This window comes from Eleutherodactylus coqui, chromosome 3 (assembly GCF_035609145.1).
Source record: "Eleutherodactylus coqui strain aEleCoq1 chromosome 3, aEleCoq1.hap1, whole genome shotgun sequence".
Taxonomy (NCBI): Eukaryota; Metazoa; Chordata; class Amphibia; order Anura; family Eleutherodactylidae; genus Eleutherodactylus; species Eleutherodactylus coqui.
In genome coordinates, this window is record NC_089839.1 from 203203679 (window position 1) to 203223601 (window position 19923).

The window sequence follows — 19923 nt, forward strand, 5'->3', positions numbered from 1 at the left end:
CAAGTTTGGCCACTACAGTGGGAACTAAGCTGTTTGCTTCGTGCAGAAATCAGCCCAATACACAAAAGTACCAGTCTGGTGAATAGCAGTGAGATTGGACTCTCACTGATCTCATATTGATAACTTAAGCTCTGAATAGGCCATCAACAGTTTACCACTTGGCAATTTGCAAGGTGGTTCCCCTTTAGAACCCCAAGAATACACCCTACCCATCCACCCACTTCAAACCTTCCTATTTCACAAAGACATAACATTTTGAAGTACCTGGGCCCCAATGTAGGATCTGTATTGGCCCCCTACCTACCATGTGTGATCAATAGCTAGATCCTCCCATACGTAGGTACATGTCACTAGAGGTTTATTAGTGTGTGCCGAAAAAAATTGAGTTATTCTTCTAATTTCTGTACTTTCATTTTTGTACCACTCTGCAAACTGATAAAATGTGGGAGGTTTGAACTAAACGTCCTGTATTTTAATTTCAGGGAGAAGCTGGGATCCCTGGACAGCCCGGCTTGCCTGGAAAAGAAGGACTTGTAGGTGCCAAGGTAATACATCATATACAGATCGCTACAATAGACTATTGGTTGCTATCTTATTACAATTCCCTTATGGGCATGTTTTGTCTTATGAATCCTCTGTAGGGTGACCGAGGGATGGAAGGTTTACAGGGCAGTAAAGGAGATCAGGGAGAAAAAGGAGAAAGGGTGAGTATTATTGCAATCCATCACCATAGGGTATATGATTATGACATGAAATAACTAAGATGATAGTATAATAAGAGGAATAATAATGTGCTTTGTTTGAACTACACAGAAATAACTTAATGGAAAGTTCATAAACCTTATGGTCTAGCCACAGAGCAAATCACCAACTATTAGGCTGGGGTCACACTGTATTTCAGCTTTTCTTTCCGGGGTTCCCACTGAAGCACCAAAAAGGGCATTCAGATGGAACCATAAGTTTATTGTTCTTTCAATGGGCCAGCTGCCACCTCCCCATAGCTCATCAGCATACTAGACAGGCTTTGGTAGCGCGCAGTAAGCGTAGACCGCTCATCTGTCACAGAGGTGCTGTGGGCTGGAATATGAAATAGGTACAGAAGAACTCCGGAACTACACTTTAGATACTTTATTAATGCAACAGCAAACCCAAACACTGGCTTCTCACCAATCAGCAGTAGCAGTCGTCCTGATGACTTCTCACTGGAGGATGACGGCGTGAGGAAGACTAGCTGCAGTAGGACACTCTCAGCTTCACTGGCAATTTTAAGTAGAGGGGATCCTCTTGTCTACTTCTTCTAGTCAACTTGCACATTGGGCCTTTCTCACACCTTGCTCAATTCACAATAGGGGGAGAGCTATAAGTCTTAGCTCTCACCACAGGGAGCACGACTTCCGCAAGATGGCACCGTACCTTTTTTCTACTTCCCATTTTCCGTCTCTCAAAATATTGCCTGATGCTGAGCTCGTCTACAATAACATCAAGCAAGCAATATAATGTTAAACATCATGCTCCACATGTCCTACAGCCATAACTATTTTCGATACCTTAAACTTTTATGAGTCAAATGAAGACCAGTTTGGTCTCTGACCAGTTTTCTGTTCCTTTCTAGTATTTGTACCAGACACAATAGCATAGTCGACTATACTATACTGTCCAGCACAAATGCCGAAAAGGAACAGAAATCTGATCAAAAAGAGACAAAAGCAGTTTGTGTTTGACTAATGAAAGCTTATGATCCCATCCAGGGTTCCACCTGAATGCTGTTATTGACGATCCAGAAGGAACTCCCAGATGGAAAGGCTGGGCACATGCTGAAACAGTGTGAACTCAGCCTTAAAGATATTTCCAGAGTTCAGAAGGAAAAGACATTGGGCTTTGGCCCCCATACCTGTACTTGGGGATTTTCTTGAAATTTCTTACTAGGAAACTTCCAGGTCAAATAAACTTTAAGGAGAAAAGATGAGAAGATGAAATGCTGAAGACTATTTTGTAGTAATCTTGTAACTTTGTTTGCTGCTAGCTTGTGAAACCTACTGGTTTGACCTAGATCTCTTATCCTTTGCCAGGGTCCAGTTGGTATTACTGGTCTACCTGGACCTAGAGGTGTTGATGGAAATCCTGGCCCTCCTGGCTCCGCTGGTCCTCCCGGGACAAAGGGTCCTGAAGGTCTTCAAGGACAGAAGGTAGGAGTATTGATCAGTAGGATAATACATATTATTATCAGGGTAAGGCTGCAGTACTTATCTGCTCAGACAAGGGATGTTTCTCTCCAAATAAAGGAGGACATTGCACTTTCATTTAGTTACGGGGTACTTTGGCCTAGATAGACCCTGCTAATGCCCATCCGTGCTACATCCACAAGAAGTGATAGAGAAAGCCATAACCAAGTCTCACTGCTCCATCTTACTTGAGAATGGCTATTTTCTAAGGACATCTTACCTGACAATCCTGCTTGTTATGCTGTGCGTATCTATTACCCTGACTGTCAGACATGACTGATTATAACAGAGTGGGACTGGCACATTGCTGAAAACAGGGAAAATAGTAGAAAATGGCATCTGTCATTCCTCATGCTATACTGCTATATTAACCAGATTTCTCTAACAACGTATATTCTTGGAGAATGTCATAAAACAATATTGTTCTCAAATGTTTTGTGTGGCACTATTATATTATAGGGTGAGAGGGGCCCTCCTGGAGAGGCTATCACAGGGCAACGTGGAATCCCAGGCATTCCAGGAGAACGAGGTGACCTGGTAAGATTGTACCCCAAGAGAAAGTCGCCAGGAACTTGTGGTACAGAGAAATGTATTTGCCACATAATATATCTAATATCTATTTCCAGGGTCACATTGGGCCAGATGGAGAGAAAGGAGAAAAAGGTTCTCCGGGAATGACTGTAAGATACAAGGGCCTCCCTAATCATCATATGCAATGACATACTTTATCTAAACTATCTGTGTCATAGCTATCTGTCTATCTATCTATTTCATTTGAATAGTAGGGTAATGGCCCTTTAACCCCTTAACGACCGGGCCATAGTGTTTTTATGTCCTGCAGCTGCAGGACGTGTATGGAGGGAGGTAGCGCCGCTATCTCCCTCCATACAGCGTGGGCGTCAGCTGTTTATTACAGCTGACACCCGCGGGCAATAGCCGCGCTCGGCCGTTCGGCCGATCGCGGCTATTAACCCTTTAAATGCCACTGTCAATTCTGACAGCGGCATTTAAATCCCCCGAACGCTGTTTGGGGGTCCCGCACGGCCCCCGCTCGGTGAGATCGGGGGATCCGTGCAGGTGTCATGGCAGCCGGGGGCCTAATGAATGGCCCCAGGGCTGTCTTAGCAGACTGCCTATCAAGCCATCCACACAGGGTGGCTTCATAGACTGCCTGTAAAAAAGCTATAGCATTACGTCATACTGCAGGAGCGATCAAAGCATCGCATGTTAAAGTCCCCCAGGGGGACTTCAAAGTAAAGTAAAAAAAAAGATCAATAACATTTTTTAAATTGTAAAAAAAAAAAGTTATAAAAGTTTAAATCACCCCCCTTTTGCCATATCAATTATTAAAAAATCTAAATCATAAAATAAAAATATGTATTTGATATCGCCGCGTTCGTAAAAGTCCGATCTATCCAAGTAGTGCATTATTTTTTCTGCACAATGAACGTTGTCCGGAAAAAAAAATAAAGAACGCCAGAAATGCATTTTTTTAGTTACCCTGTCTCCCAGAAAAAACGCAATAAAAAGCGATCAAAAAGTCGTATGTATTCCAAATTGATACTATCGGAAACTACAGGACATCCCACAAAAAATGAGCCCTTGCTCAACTACGTTGACGGAAAAATAAAAAAGTTATCGCGCGCACAAAATGACCGCAGAAAATAATTGAAAAAAATTTAATATCTTAAAAAAAAAATACAAGTACTACAGCAAAAACAATACTATATAAGTTTGGTATCGTAGTAATCGTACTGACCCATAGAATAAAAATATCAGGTCATTTTTGTTGCAGTTTGTGCGTCGTAGAAACAGGACGCACCGAAAGATGGTGGAATGTCGTTTCTTTTTCCATTTCTCTCCGCTAGGAATTTTTAAAAAGTTTTTCAGTACATTATATGGTACAATAAATAGTGTCATTGAAAAATACAACTCGTCCCGCAAAAAACAAGCCCTCATACAGCGACTTCGATGGATAAATAAAGCTACGATTTTTTAAAAGGGAGTAGGAAAAAACAAAAATGGAAAAAAGCAAAAAAGCCTGGTCACTAAGGGGTTAACATAACAATTATCTCTCAAAATTCGCTCAAAAGCCATCTTTTGAGTGATAATCGTTGTGTGTAAATGTGTGCCCATCGTGCACTTACTGTGCATGTTTCGTCAATCACTGACTTCAGGTCCGCATGAAATCCTTGTCTCTCAGGACAATAAGATAAGACGGACCGCAAGCTGAGTTCTCTGTGGACAGCACTGATAACAACTGATAACATTCTTTAACAGCTGTTAACAGCCGCTGCCCCACTGGAGAACAATTGTGATGTATTTAGAGAACAGACCACCCGCTGTTCTCTAAATACATGCACATGAAGTACCAAAGCCCATTAGTACCTATGCAAAATGATCGTTCAGAACTGTCAGTTGCTGATGAATTTTGAGCGATCCTCTGTGTGTAAATTCACCTAACCTCTTTCTTTTGTATGTCATGACTCTAAATCATTTGCTATTAGACCTGTGTTTTTCTCATATCCCTTTTTTGTATTAGTGTTCATGGGTGGCTTTACACAGAACAACTATAATACGGACAGTCACCCCAAAGAGCAAATGTATGCAATAGTTATCCTGTGTAAGCACGACCACGAACTGCGTGACGAGTAAGAATTCGTTCACTAGTTGCTTCGTTTCAGCTCACCTAAATATATTCGCTGGTTGATTAATTATTGTCTGGTGTAATTATTGTCTTTCAACAACTAGTCCACAACTTTGCAGGGACGTGTGCGTTTTAATGACCACGGACCTGAACAACAATTGCTGTGTGTAAAAGTACGCGATCAACAGTCTGTACGCTAATAAAATCGCTATAGCAGCTATTTCCAGCAAGTATTCAAATGACAGTTGTTCTGTATAAGGCCACTCTTGTGTATCGGAGGGGCATTTAGGCACTAAGACCTACTGTAGGTTCGACTTTAATCTTTCCACATCCAATGTCTGCTCGACTGAGCAGTACATTTGCTCAGATATTACAGAAATGTATGACCTTTATTAGGAAAAGTGGTTGAAAAGTGACTGTATTTGACAGTTTGTATTAGAATAAACTGCAAGCGCTGTTATTTAAAGGGGTTTTCCAGGCAGAAATACTATTGATGATCTATCCTCAGGATAGGTCATCAATAGTTGATCGGGTGGGGTCTGCCACTCGGGATCCGAGCTGATCAGCACCCGCTGTCAGCGTTTATACACACTGGGGTCAGTGCGGGAGCTTCTGCTCCTACCCTGGTGTAGTGGCTGTCACTTGTAACTACAAACGCAGGTTTAATTGAAATCAGTGGGAGTTGCACCTGCAATTACAAGTGCCAGCCACTATGCAGTATTTCACGGCCGGCCGATATACGCTTCCATCTAAGCAGTTCCCCCCTTCTCTCCCACTCACAGGCTCTCTGTCTCTCTTCACGCCTCCGAGCGGTTTGCAATGGGAGTGGGCGGGGAGGGGGCAGAGCTTAGCTTCGCCCTGTCCCGCCCCCTCCCATTGCAAACGCCGGACTGGAGGAGAGAGGCAGAGAGTCGGTGAAGGGGGAGGGAAAGAGGGGAACTGCTTAGATGGAAGCATATATCGGCCGGGCGTGAAAACCTGACCGATATAGGCCTGTGTAAATAAGCCCTAAGGGTGCGTTCACACATTGTAGAAATGCTACGATTTACAGCGGATCCTCAGCAAAAGCGCAGGTTAAAGTTACACTAAAGTTACAGTAGAAAATCCTCAGTGTTCTTTCCTCTACATGTGAACAGGATTTGCTTTAACCCCATTCACTTGCAGCATTTTTTCTGCAGCATTTCCGCAACGTGTGAACGCACCCTAAGGTTTTTTTAACCAAAAACTACTGTGGTTAACACAGCAGTTTGACAACCACATGGAATTAGCCATATATGTAATAACGATTCTACATTCTACCCACAGGAGGAGGAAGTCCGAAACTTTGTGAAGCAAGAAATGAGCCAGCACTGTGGTGAGTGGCATCAATAAAGTAATGAAATACTTGGAGCTGCTCAGCTGCTCTGTAAATAACAAAACATGAACAGACGCTTGCTGTTTGCAATGACTTTTCAGCATTCAGTATATTACATTGAATGACATTACCAGATATATTTGTTATTTACCCACTAGCATTTTTGTATGCTGCGATATCGCTGCAGTTTTTTTCAATGAGACTTTCTAATGTTAAAATCGCATCACATAAAAATCGCAAGTTTCTGCAATGTGATTTTAACATTAGCAAGACCTATTGATATTTTATTAAAAAAACACTAGTGGGTAAAAGCCCCAATGGTGGACAATAAAACTGAAGCTAGCTACTTCCTCCATCACAATATGACAACTAATACTCACTTCCCGCTTTTCAACTTGTGAAGAAAGGCAAACACAACATTCTTAGTTATATTACCCCTTTTCATAACAGTCCAGTTACCCTCTAAATCTCAGTGAGATTAGCTAGTTTACCTTATTTGAAAACTAATACAATTAACCCTTTGCAATCCAATTTTGGATTCAGGGTTTTCTAGGGGGCTTTCTCTTTCTGCCATTATACAATGGCACCATCTGCTGGCTAGAGCCAGTACTGCGGTATGGGACATGCTGGAGAGGTCCCTTGACAACAGAGCGTCCAATAACCTACAGTAAGAATACCCTGCCGGACGTCTTCCGACATCGGAGCTGTACAGCCTTCAATCAGAATGTCTTTAGACGTCAGACAGTGGATTGGAAAGGGTTAATAGATGATGCATCAAATAAAGAAACATTCATTGAAGAAAATGTGTTTAAAAATCTCTAGTTGCTAGAAACAGAGATTTATTTTTTTTACATTTGTTTTTATTTAGATTTTAAAAATTACAATGAGAAGAGTGAACAATAAAAGAAATACATAGTCAATATGCTGCATATCAGGACAATGTGTAAGGGTGGTTTCACACTACATCCGGGGGGTTTCGCATTCCTGCTCCATTTGGGAAGCAGGAAAGGGGAATCCCCGTGGCCGAATGGCTCTGTCTCAGGATCGAACCGAACAGTGCTGGACAGACCCCATTGACTATAATGGCATCTGTTTGGTTTCTGCTCAGTTGCCCGTTTTTTAGAGGGAAGAGAAAGTGTTGTATGCAGCGCTTTTTCTTCCAACGCAGATGTGGAAGGAGGTTCCGACACAGATGTGAAACCGCCCTTAGACAATAAAGCAAATAACTAGTAGGTAACCCTACAGAAATGAGTTCCTTTGGATTCTGTGCAATTGCTTGCATCGGGAGGGTTACAGAAGAAGTTATGGCCAAATTGTAACAGGTAGCAAAGGGAATAGAAAGAAAGTAAAGGAGGGGGGGGGGGGGATTCTTTCGTTGAGTTGAAAACCAGGGCGTAGAGTACAAGGCGTTGTAGTTGTGTCTCAAGTGGCTTACTGCAAGGAGACTAAGGTTCTGTTATTTTTGGAAGGAAGGACATAGTTCACCCACAGGGTCCAGACTCTCAGACATTCCTCATGTTAATCAAACTATTGAGGTTAACTTCTCTTTGATTAAATATCACTTCATTCAACGCTTTAACTTGGAGAAGTCCAAGAAAGTTTTCTGCCATGAATGGGTGATGGTTTGCTTAGAAGCTAAGAATAAAAAAGAGAGCAATTTCCACGAGTCTGGAGAAATATTTGCAGTACGTTTATTCAATAGGGCTTCATATGGGTTTTTGCATATGTTGCAACCAGTTGCAGAATAGTTTAGTGATTAAACTCTGATCCATAGTCTTCTAACTCAGGGGCAGGATCACAAGATAAGGATCCTATCACCAGGGGATGGACATCCACAAAAGCAATTTGAGGGTATCCTGACACCGAATGAGCTATTTGGGTGGGAACAAAATACCAGCGTAAAAGGTCTTTCAAAGGCGTCTCCAGCATTAATATATTACGGGCGCTTTACAGCCTGACACTGGTTGCTTCGGTTAAGCGTCCCCAAGTCCTTTTCCATGTCAGTTTTGCCAAGTGGTTTCCAATTTAGTGTATAATGGTGACATGTATTTTCCTGTTCATGTGCATAAACTTACATTAATCAGTATTAAATCTCATTTGGCCCTTTTTTTTGCCAAACCCCAAACTTATTCAGATCCATTTGCAACTACATTCTGTTCTCTCTTGTGTAATTTATTCTCTGCAGGACACGTTTTTACGTCCTCAGAGAATAAAGCCCACTTCGGGAGGAAGTAAAAACACTATGGGCTGGTTGTTAAGGGGTTAAAAGAGTAGGGCCCAGTACTGCCTCCTGTGGTACCCCACTAGTAATGGTTACCCAGATTATGTGCCATTAATAACCACCCTCTGTTTTCAATCACTGATCAGTTAATTACCCACTTACACACATTCTAAGTAGTCTCATATATAGCTATCTTTTATGTGGCACAGTATTAAAGGCTTTGCATGAGTTTAGATATGCAAGATCCAATGACTCTCCCTGGGCCATTTTAGAACTTACCTCCTCGTTGAAGCTGATCAGATTAGTTTGACAGGAGCGATCTCTCATTAACCCATGCTGATAGGGAGTTATACAGCTATTTTCCTTGAGGTCCTCCAGGATGGCATCTCTTAGAAACTCCTCAAACATTTTACCCACAATAGAAGTAAGACTTACCGGTCTGTAGTTTCCAGCTTCACTTTTTGACCCCTTTTTGAATATTGGCACCACATTGGCTATGTGCCAATCTGGTGAAACAGACCCCATCACTATAGTCTCTAAATATAAGAAACAATGGACTATATATCCCATTAGTTAGTTTTTTTAGAACCTGGGGCTGTATGGCATCTGGACCTGGCGATTTGTCTGTTTCAATCCTTTTAAGACTGCTCAACACTTCTTCCTGGGTCAAACTGGTGACATTTAATGGAGAGTTTACTTTATCATTCTGCATCTCATTTTACATTACATTTTCCTCTGTGAATACACTGGAGTAAAAACTTTTTAATAGATTTGCTTTCTCCTAACCCCCCCCCCCCCCCCTACAATTTTTCCTACATCATTTATTAAAGAGCCAACACTTTCAGTATTAATCTTTTTACTATTTATATAGTTGAAGAACAGTTTAGGGTTAGTTTTACTCCCTCTGACAATGAGTCTCTTTGTCTCCATCTTTGCTGCTTTTATTGTTAATTTTTTTTTAACACAACTTTCTATACAATAAGCGCTTCCACCAGTGATGGAAATGCTCATTATTATAATTTATTTTTTCCTTATAGGTTGTTAGTGCTTTTTTGCTGCCTTCTTGTTTTAGTAGTTTAAATGCTTTCTTTTTTTGTTTATTGCCCCCTTTACATCTTTATTGAGCTACATTGGTTTTCTCCGAATCCTAACCTTTACGAAAATATAAACTTTAAATAACTGATGAACACGCAGAAAAATTTACGATTTTTACAAAAACGAATGCATTCAAAACAAATGGTAGCCAGAATATTATGAAAAGGGGTATTAATAGAGATGAGCGAATTTACTCGTTTCGAGTAATTACTCGATTGAGCACCACGATTTTCGAGTACTTCCGTACTCGGGTGAAAAGATTCGGGGGGCGCTGGGGGGCGGGGGAGGTGTGGCGCAGCGGGGGTAGCAGTGGGGAACAGGGGTGAGCCCTCTCTCCCTCTCCCCCCCCACTCCTCGCTGCAACCCCCCACTCACCCACGGCGCCCCCCGAATCTTTTCGCCCGAGTACGGAAGTACTCGAAAATCGGGGCGCCTGGGCGAAAAAGGGGCGTGGTCGAGTACGCTCGCTCATCTCTAGGTATTAAATACGGGTAAAGACTCTTCAATTTGAGGGATAGGAACAACGCTCTAGGTGATCCTATGGCGGATAACTATCTGCAAAAAATGGAAAATGGCTGATAGTAATAGTTGGCAGCATAATTTGTCTTCCAGAACAGCATAGTAGTCATAAAGTGTTGATTTTATTTAAGACTGCACTCTTTTATAATCGTTTTTTTTTTTTTTTTCCAGCCTGTGGAGGTCAGTTTACATTTCCTGAAAAGAACGCTGGTAAACCCGATGTGTACATGAAGGAGTATGAATGTGCTCTCTGTTACTCCTCGAATAAGGCCGGATACAGGCACAGAGACAATTCTTATTTAGTTTTCATAGATCCATGTCTAGTAAATAAAGTTGCCCCAGCGTACACAACACAAGCTGAAAAATGACAGGAAGTGTTGGGCTATCGTGAATACTTAGTGTACAGTACGAAAACTACAATATTTCAAAAGAATTTTAAATGGAAAGATGATAGACCCATAGATATGTAGAGGATCAGTTCTCCCAACTAGTCTGCTTTAGTGAATACTTGTATTTCCCATGAAAAACTATTTCTGGTGCATCTTTTCGTAGAACTCTGCTTTATGCTGTTCTTCTATTATTCCTCCTGGAAATGTATGAATAAATTGACAACTGGGTGTTACCTTACATTTCTTTCAATGAGGTATGTCCCTAAGCAGTCTGACACTGTCAGCCATGATTGAACAATGTCACATGGTATAGGGACACACCCCATTGACAGAGAGAATGGTAGCAGGCAGTTGTCAATTTTGTCATACTTTTCTAGGAAGATTAACAAAGGAACTGCAAGAAAAGATGGTTAAGCATTGTTATTTTAGGAGAAATGCAGAATTACTTACTGAATCAGACATGTCAGGAGAGCAGACAGGTACATTTTAAGGGGGTTTTCCAGGACTAACATATTATGACCCGTCCTGAGGGTTGGTCATCAATATCAGATCAGTTGGGGTCTGCCGCCCTAGACCCCCAGCGATCAGCTAATTGAAGAGACCACAGCGCTCGAGTGAACACCAGGCATAGCACTGTACATTCTATAGCAGCTGTGCCTGGAATAGCAGCTCAATCCCATTCACTTGAATGGGACTGAGCTGTGCTTAGTCCATGTGACAAGGGCCAAGATAAGGGATAGGCAAGGGTAGACTACCTCGCAACTGATGATAAAGAAGTGCAATTTTATTGGTAATTTTTTTCTGTTTGCAACACAACTTTCTATACAATAAGTGATGGAGGTGCTCGTTTTTACAAGAGTCCCTTAGAGCAGTGAGTATTTTTTGTATTACTCACCATTCCTCTCTCTCAGTTGATCCTCCTCTGTTCCAGGCATCACTGGTGCACTGAGCTCCAATGTCGCTCATGTCAAGATATAGTGTGCATCGGCATCAAAATGTGGTGTGGCACCCATAGTAAAGAATGACTCAGAGGACTGGAGATGTTTTGGCAGCAAACTCTGCAGTCTTTGGGAGAAATCACTAAAATGGTCTGGGCTAAATGGAGACGTAAAGCGAATTGCCGGATTAAATATTTATTTTGCCTGTATCTGTCTCTTTTGAGATGTGTCTAAATCTCTTTCATTAGAGAGTAGAGATAAGCGAGTATACTCGTTTCGAGTAATTACTCGATCGAGCACCGCGATCTTCGAGTACTTCCGTGCTCGGGTGAAAAGATTCGGGGGGCGCCGGGGGGTGGGGGAGGCGTGGCGGAGCGGGGGGTAGCAGTGGAGAGCAGGGGGGAGCCCTCTCTCTCTCCCTCTCCCCCCCACTCCCCGCTGCAACCCCCCACTCACCCATGGCGCCCCCCCGAATCTTTTCACCCGAGTACGGAAGTACTAGAAAATCGCGGCGCTCAGGCGAAAAAGAGGCGTGGCCGAGTAGGTTCGCTCATCTCTATTAGAGAGTAAAGTGGCATTTAATTGATTATAGGGATTGCAGGTGTGGGGGGATTAATTTCCTAATCTTCTTATGACACCAAAAAACCTTCACCCAACCCAGCATGTGACTGAAGAATGTGGCATCACTGGCCTGAGAAGAGGCCATGGCAAACAGCTGATTGGCTTAAGTCATGATCGGCAGACCTCCACGATCAGATATTGATGACCTATCCTGAGGATAGGGATAGGTGATCAACATCCTAGTCCTGGAAAACTCCTTTAAGCACTAGGTGATTTTCTGCTCATAAATGTCCTTCAGGAAAAAGCATTAAGATACAGCAATGGTCAGATCCCCATACTGTCTTCCATTAACTCTGTCCAAACCTGTGTGTTCTGCCTGAGATTTCCCTGTGTATGTAATGCCCCGTGTATGGCAAATGATTTAATTCTTCATTTAATCACCTACTAACATCCCAGTGCAAAGTGTTTTTCTTTGAACCTTTTATTGACTTTCTGACATGTCAACATAAATCATTCTGGCAATCATATGAATCATTGCTATGAGAACCCATTTGAGTGCTGTGCTTTCTTTAGTGGCAGTAAAGATAACAGTATTTGCCCCACTGTGAATCTGCATGGACCGCTATTTCTTTATATACTGTATTTAAAGGGGCTGTCCAGTTGTAAACTACTGATGGCCTAGCTGCACGATAAGAAGTCAATACCAGATCCGCAGTGGTCTGGCGCCCAGGACCCTCTTTGATCAGCTCTTCACCAGACCGCTGTGCTTGTGCACTGAGATGATTTCTGCAGGAAGCAGACAGTGCTGTTCCCACTGTAGTGGCCAGGCTTGGTATTACAGGCAAAGTTCTCATTGAAGTGAATGACCTGCAATAGCAAGCCTGGCCACTGCAGTGGGAAAGACTCTGTCCACATCCTACAGAAATCAGCTCAGTGCAGAAGCGCACTGGCAGCCGAACATCTAATTGGCAGGAATCCTTAGTGGGGGACCTTCACTGATCTTCTTTTGGCTGCCTTATCCTAAAGCTAGGCCATTAATAAGTTACAACTGGACAGCTCCTTTAAAGGGCAACTGGTGAAAAAATAAAAAGGTTAATATCGACTACAGTTATGCAAACTAAGTTAAAGGAAACCTGTCATCAGTTCTGCAACTATAAAACTGCCTATGGCCAAATAAAGATTGGTTTCAGCGCTCCAGGTTAGGGCAAAAAGGATCAATATAAAAGGCCAGATGAGTGAAGGGCACTTACTTCAATGGAGGGGCCCCGAATTTTCTGGGACCTGCCTTTTTTGCCAGGTCCATTAATCAGTGCTCACAATTCCTTTCTCAGGTCAGACTCCATAATGTGTGGAAAAGTCGATTTATTAAGAATAAATACACAAATAATGGTGCAACGCGAGAACAACACTTATAGCATCCTTTGTCAAGCACATCAACAACTTCAACAAGCATAGATTGAGGCTTATATAGTAAAACGCCTAATGTTTACCTTAAACCCATTGGTGGCAGCGGGAGGAGGGGAGCAAAACGTGTTGGTGCCAGCCGAGTTACGCATGCACCACGCAAGACCAGAAGAACTGGGTCGGCAGACACGTGTGTGCACTCCAAACGCTGGTACAGACCGCTACAATGGAATTGTGGTCCATGCAGCCAGAAGCCACTTGTTGCTATGGTTATTCTGAAAACAAATTTAGACAATTTGCCCGAGGTCTGTCTGAAATTAATTAAATGCAACAACTTTGTTGAGCAAACAGCTGGACGAGTTAATATTACAAAATCCATCAATATCTTACATAATAAACATAGAAAGATGTATTAAAAAGTAGGATAAAACATAAGATCGCACCTGACCCACTAAAATATACAATATGGGATATAAGATAAAAGGAAACAAAATCAGCAAAAAAAATAATAAAGCAATATAATACAGTAATAAAAATGATAAAATCATGCACAGCCTATAGCAGTGGTGGCGAACCTATGGCACGCGTGCCAGAGGCGGCACGCAGAGCCCTCCCTGCTGGCACGCGTCGCCATCGGCCACTTATCACCACCTTAGTGAATGCCTGCAGGGGCCGCGGCTCCCCTGCTGACATTCACTCAGCGCTGCTTTCTGTGCTGATCACGGCGCACACTGTGAGTCAGTGTGCAGCTAGGATCCTTCTCCCCCGTCCCCCGACGTCTCCTACTTTGGTTCCGCAAGAGCAGGGGGAGAAGGCATCCAACAGCAGCACACTGCCTTCAGTGAGCACCTGGGATCAGGCAGGAGAGGAGCGGCGCTCCCGCGAGGAGGAGGGGTACGTATGTGGGGGAGGGGGTGGGCATTCTGACAGCTGGGAGAATCGCTGGGGGGAGGGGAGGGGGGAGGGCATTCTGACAGCTGGGAGAATCGCTGGGGGGGGCATTCTGACAGCTGGGAGAATCGCTGGGGGGGAGGGGGAGCATTCTGACTGCTGGGAAAATCGCTGGGGGGGAGGGGGGGCATTCTGACAGCTGGGAGAATCGCTGGGGGGGAGGGGGAGCATTCTGACTGCTGGGAAAATCGCTGGGGGGGGCATTCTGACTGCTGGGAAAATCGCTGGGGGGGGCATTGTGAATGCTGGGAAAATAGCTGGGGGGGGCATTGTGACTGCTGGGAAAATCGCTGGGGGGGGGGAGGGGGGGCATTGTGACTGCTGGGAAAATCGCTGGGGGGGGGAGGGGGGGCATTGTGACTGCTGGGAAAATCGCTGGGGGGGAGGGGGGGGCATTCTGTCTGCTGGGAAAATCGCTGGGGGTAAGACTTTAGGACTGCTGGGGGAACCGCTGGGGGGAAGGCATTATGACTGCTGAGGGGGGCGCATTATCATTTCTGGGGGAACCGCTTGAGGGGAGGGGGGCATTATTGCTGGCAGACAGCTGGGGGTGGCATTGTGACTGCTGGTGGACCACTGGGGGGGGGGTAATATGACTGCTGTGGGAACCGCTGGGGGGGAAGCGGGCATTATTACTGCTGGGGGACCGCTGGGGTATGTCACTATTACCACTGTGGGGGGGTGGGGGTGGGGGGGGGTGTCACTATTATCGCTAGGAGGGCCACTATTACCACTGGGGTATGTTTACATGTGGCAGAAACTGGCAGGGCTGTTTCAAAATAGACAGGGTGCAGATTTTGACTGCTTTTTGGATGCAGAAATGCAGAAAATATTTTGTATCACTGCATCCGCAAAAGTCTGATCTAAGTAACGCATTATTTATCCCTCACCGTGAACGTTATCAGAAAAAAAAGTACACAACACCAAAATTGCGCTTTTTTTGGTTACTACAGTCCAAAAGTCATGCTAGTGTGCTATAGATGATAAAGTAGAAGACGCGCATGCGCCAGGAGATCCCAGATCGGCACATGCACAGTTGAACATAGTAAATCTGTGTACAAAAGGGCGAGATAAACTGCACAAGCACCAGTTGGAGATCTCCCAGCGCATGCGAGACATTCTCATCGCTGTGTGGATGATGTCTCCTACATCATCCATGGCATACTAGCAGAGAGGGGCAGCGTTAGGTGTTCCAGGTAACCCAGAACAGAGACAGTTAGCATGCGGCATGGGAATTGTTTAAACATTCTTTTTAAAGGTATGATTTCATCAAATAAGTTGGAAAACGTTCACAGCTTCAATGTTTTATCAGAGTAAGCGGTTTTAAAGCCATAGAACTGATGATAGGTTCCCTTTAACTGGGTTGTCTAAGTTTAAAAAAAAGGGGAGTCTGTTTTTTTTTCTTGCAGGAGCAGTGCCACCCCTGTTCATGGCTATACATGGTATTGCATCTCAGCCCCCAAAATATATTTTGCACTAATGTGGCTGCTGTTATTGTTTTCAACTTTTAGTTGCCCTTTAATTTCCTAAATGATGTATTTGCATCCATTCGCCTGACTTGCATGTTATATAGCATGTGATTACCTCTATTCATTACCATATTAATGTGCCAGTCTTGTACCCTGCACATCTGAATCTGTTATGTCCTTGCATCTCCCAGGTTATGCTTCCAACTATCCATCTCCCCCATCGTTCCCATCTAACCCTCGTTTTGTCCCAGTCCCAGCCCTAAAGTTCACTCACATTGATGAAGATGAGGGTGAGTTGGCTTTGCCAGGATGTACACTGCAGCAGTAGACGGTTTAGTCGCAAATTCTATCCACGCCACAAGTTTTTTTCCTGCTTCATAAATGATCTACACAAAAACTAAACCAATCAGGGGTTGCTTTCTTTGTGTTTCCTTGTGGACTGTCAATACTTGCTGGGGTAAGGCATGCTACTAGGGGAGGGCTGGCAAAAGTTTTAGCCTCTGAACAAGTGAAACTGGTCATCAGCTCCAGAAGGCCAGTTATTGAAGATACTACAGAGATAAGGCAATGGACTATTGTTGTTTTGGATGGATGTTCCACCTTACAGCCATTGTCAATCATTATCGGTCAAAGTAAGAGTTGCCTGTTGGGAATTTACCCCCTCATACCACTTGCCAGCCTTCCCCTATCTTATGTCTCTCTAATAGGTCTGAGCAGCATAATGTGTCTCTAAGGAACGAGAATATACTAAAAAATACTTTAATGTCCTCAATGCTCTACATCCTTGGGGGTACTAGTTCTCAGATAGTGTATGGAGATTTACTTACAGGCAGTTCTTCTTGGGAAAAAAAGGGAAAATGGCCGCCCCTCCAGAGGCAAAAAAACTCATATTAGCCAAACCAGAAACTCCTTCAAAAGGAAGAGGCACCCATGTTGACAGCATTGTTTTGGGCTTCTTGCCTCTCCTCAGTACACAGTAGACTACTGGTTGGCTATATAAGATCCTTTTGATCTGGTTAAGAGACCAAGGCCTACAGGATGGGCAACATTCAACTGGAAAATATTCAGTTATGGAACCAAAATTGGGGAACCCATATAAATTATCTATAGAAATTAAGAAAAAGAAGATTTTAAGTCCATGACTGGCCATCAAGGTCTACTGACTGAACTTTCCCATGGATGACACCAGCAGTATGGTAGTCTAAATTAAAGTCAAAGTGCGCAATGTGTATGACTTCACTGTGGGACGTACATGAAGATGGCCATGGTCAACGGTATAAGTCAGGTTAGGCTGTGTTCCTAATATCTGCTCAGGCTTGTCTTATGGTGGTCAGTCACAGGGTGCGTCTTGCGGGTAAAAACATGGTGATTCTTGTTCTCAGCTCTGTGTCTTGCTTTACTGCTTTTATAGTGAGGAGTCCGCTGCAAGAAGACAAATAAGACTATGGCCAAAGTGTTGTCTTCCCGTGTTCAGTCCATTCTGTATGGATGTGCCAATCATTGTTTTAACTAACAGATGTCTCTGATTTGTGGCTCATATTGCCTCCATTATGGGAGATTTACTTATTACATCCATTCTCTTCTGTTTGTGTTAATTCTGCTTAATGGGGCTTTCCCAAACTACCATATGTTCCACTCTTTATGTTACAGTAAGCAAATCTGCAATATATTCACTGCTGCAAAAGGGTCCGATCAGGACTAGTTTCCCCGATCAGGACTAGTTTCCCTGATCAGGACTAGTTTCCCCGATCAGGACTAGTTTCCCGATCAGGACTAGTTTCCCCAATCAGGACATTCTGCTATGAAATCTAAGCAAGTTCCCAGAGAATGGGCTCAGTTGGCTTCTCAATATGTTGGGTTTGTTTAGCATCTCCTCACTCTCTGCTTTTTCTGCCTCAGGTCTACGTTTTACGCTTCCTTCCATTTGAAGTGCGTACTTTGTACTGTTCTAAATATATGCTGCAATGATTTCACATAGGACCTGATCTGAAGGTGGTAGTGAACAGCAATGATCCCGATTATGAGCATGTATACACAGTGGATGATTACAAGGAGGACTTGGATGAAGATGGGACAGAGAGAACTCTACTGTCAGGTGGTCAGTACAATATCAATATCGTATGTTGATGCCTGGATAGTAGTACAGGATTAGCAAAACAGCTGACTAGAGCCAGATATGTCCATAGGTTCTATGTGATGTTGCAACTCCCCTTCATTCACTTGTATGTAGCTCTGCTGCAATACCAGACACTGTTTTAGTAAGAAGGTAGTCATGTTAATCATCTACAATCCCTATAGTCCCTTCCCACCCCATGACGTATATGTGCGCCATGGTAGGGAAAGGGTTTTTGCGAAATGCTGTACATACATGGAATATAAATGGTCCAGGCTCAGGAGCCGACTGTGACTGACAGTCGGGGTCAGTCGGGGTTAGCAAACGCAATCCTAGGCAGACGGCCACGATTTGTCTGCGCAAAATCACGCGCAGAGCCCCGCACAGAAATCTCACTCCCCGGCTGCCGGCTCTGGTCTGCGCATGCGCCGGCTGCCTGGTAGCCGGCACATCAAACAGTCGGAGCCGCGGAAGCAGGTGAGTACGTGCTGGTCCCTGCATGGGCGCAGGTCAGGTCCCGCTGCGAGAATTCTAGCAGCCGAATCGGACCCGGCCGTCTGCAGGCGGCCTTAATGAATCACTTCAAGGTCACAGGTGCGATAGACCAGTCATGGAGAATAGTTGCAAGCCCCTCTAGGTCCACTGGAGAACTAGGGCTCAAATCAGGCAAAGTATAGTAGCAAAGCAATTACTATCTTTGTAGATGCTGCTCCTCGGGCACTAATGTTTATGATGCCAGACTCTTTAATAATAGAAATCCAAACATAAAATACAAAACTACAAGTTCCAACCCTGGAATAGGGTCTTCGTCAGGCAGCCTTGGAAACAAATTTGACATCAAAATCATTGGTGCCCAAGGACTAGTGCCTACAGATGTGGTTTTTGCTTTGCTACAATTTATACCACATAGTAAACACAATAAAAGAAAACTGTGGTAGAATTGATGTGCTCTTTCTCCCTGCGCCCCCCCCCCCTAAAAAAATAAAAAAATAAAAATTAAAGTTCATACATTATATGCACTTTAAAATGGTACAAATAGAAACCACGGCCCGCTTTGCAACAATCAATCCTTTATATGGGTATGTTGACGGGAAAAAAATTGTGGCTTTTGAAAAGTAGAGATGAAAATCCCCCAAATAATCAGACGTTTAAGAGATTAATGTAACAAAACTGAATTGCATCTAACCTCCAAGTATTTTTTGGTATATATTTGTTTTATAGATGGGACGATCCCAACAGCCTCTGTGGACATTCTTCGAACCAAAAGAGATACCGCAAAACATGGTAGCTACGGCTTATTATACTGCTATTGTAGTACATCATATAGAGACGTCCAGTTCTATAGACCCTACTATTTTATGCTGAGTCTCATTTTCCTTTTAGACATATGCAGTCTTCCAATGTTGGAAGGAGAATGCTCCAAATACACACTAAAATGGTATTATAATCCATGGGTAAGAGAATGTCGCCCATTTGTGTACAGCGGCTGTGGCGGAAATCTCAACCGATTTGATGAGAAGGAACTATGTGATCTACAATGTGTGCAGAGAATAGAAGGTTAGTTCAGATGTGTGCACCTTTCATGGGGCTATAACTTCCAAAAGATGCTTTATTAGACTTATTACCCCAGTTGCAACAAAAGCTAAAACCAAAAATCGCGTTCTAACCCATGTAGGGACCTACTATGATTTGGATTGGATTGTTAGGTTTATTCCAATTTCTAATAGCATTCTAAGTGATAATGTAAGGTGTACATACATGGGTCTCCCCAGTGGTGTACATAGAGGAGATGGGGCCTAACAGAGAAAATATAACCCCCTCTAGCTATGCCCTTGTTTTTCAATTGAAATAAGCATGCACGTATCGATAGCTGTTGGGTAATATGTATAGCCAACCCAAGATGGGCAGAAACTGGAGTCCACCTAAGAGTTTTGCTAAACAATGTAGGCAGATAAGTACATAGAAGAGTGGAACTCTCAAGGATATAGTCCTCCTCCTGATGTAGTAAGGAGATACTTTACCCCTCCTTCCAATCTCTTG

The 19923-nt window shown here is 43.5% G+C and overlaps 1 protein-coding gene across 2 annotated transcripts in view; it reads left to right on the forward strand.

Moving 5' to 3' along the window:
- The window catches only part of COL7A1 (collagen type VII alpha 1 chain), a 177377-nt gene that overhangs the window by 151406 nt on the left and 6048 nt on the right, over positions 1-19923 (forward strand). For both annotated transcript variants that reach the window (XM_066596817.1, XM_066596816.1), the window contains exons 110-120: positions 483-545; positions 642-704; positions 2070-2186; positions 2682-2759; positions 2849-2902; positions 6175-6223; positions 10230-10268; positions 15962-16060; positions 17749-17868; positions 19105-19167; positions 19267-19440. In XM_066596817.1, the coding sequence (XP_066452914.1) occupies positions 483-545; positions 642-704; positions 2070-2186; positions 2682-2759; positions 2849-2902; positions 6175-6223; positions 10230-10268; positions 15962-16060; positions 17749-17868; positions 19105-19167; positions 19267-19440 (919 nt within the window). The remainder of the gene's footprint in view (positions 1-482; positions 546-641; positions 705-2069; positions 2187-2681; positions 2760-2848; positions 2903-6174; positions 6224-10229; positions 10269-15961; positions 16061-17748; positions 17869-19104; positions 19168-19266; positions 19441-19923) is intronic.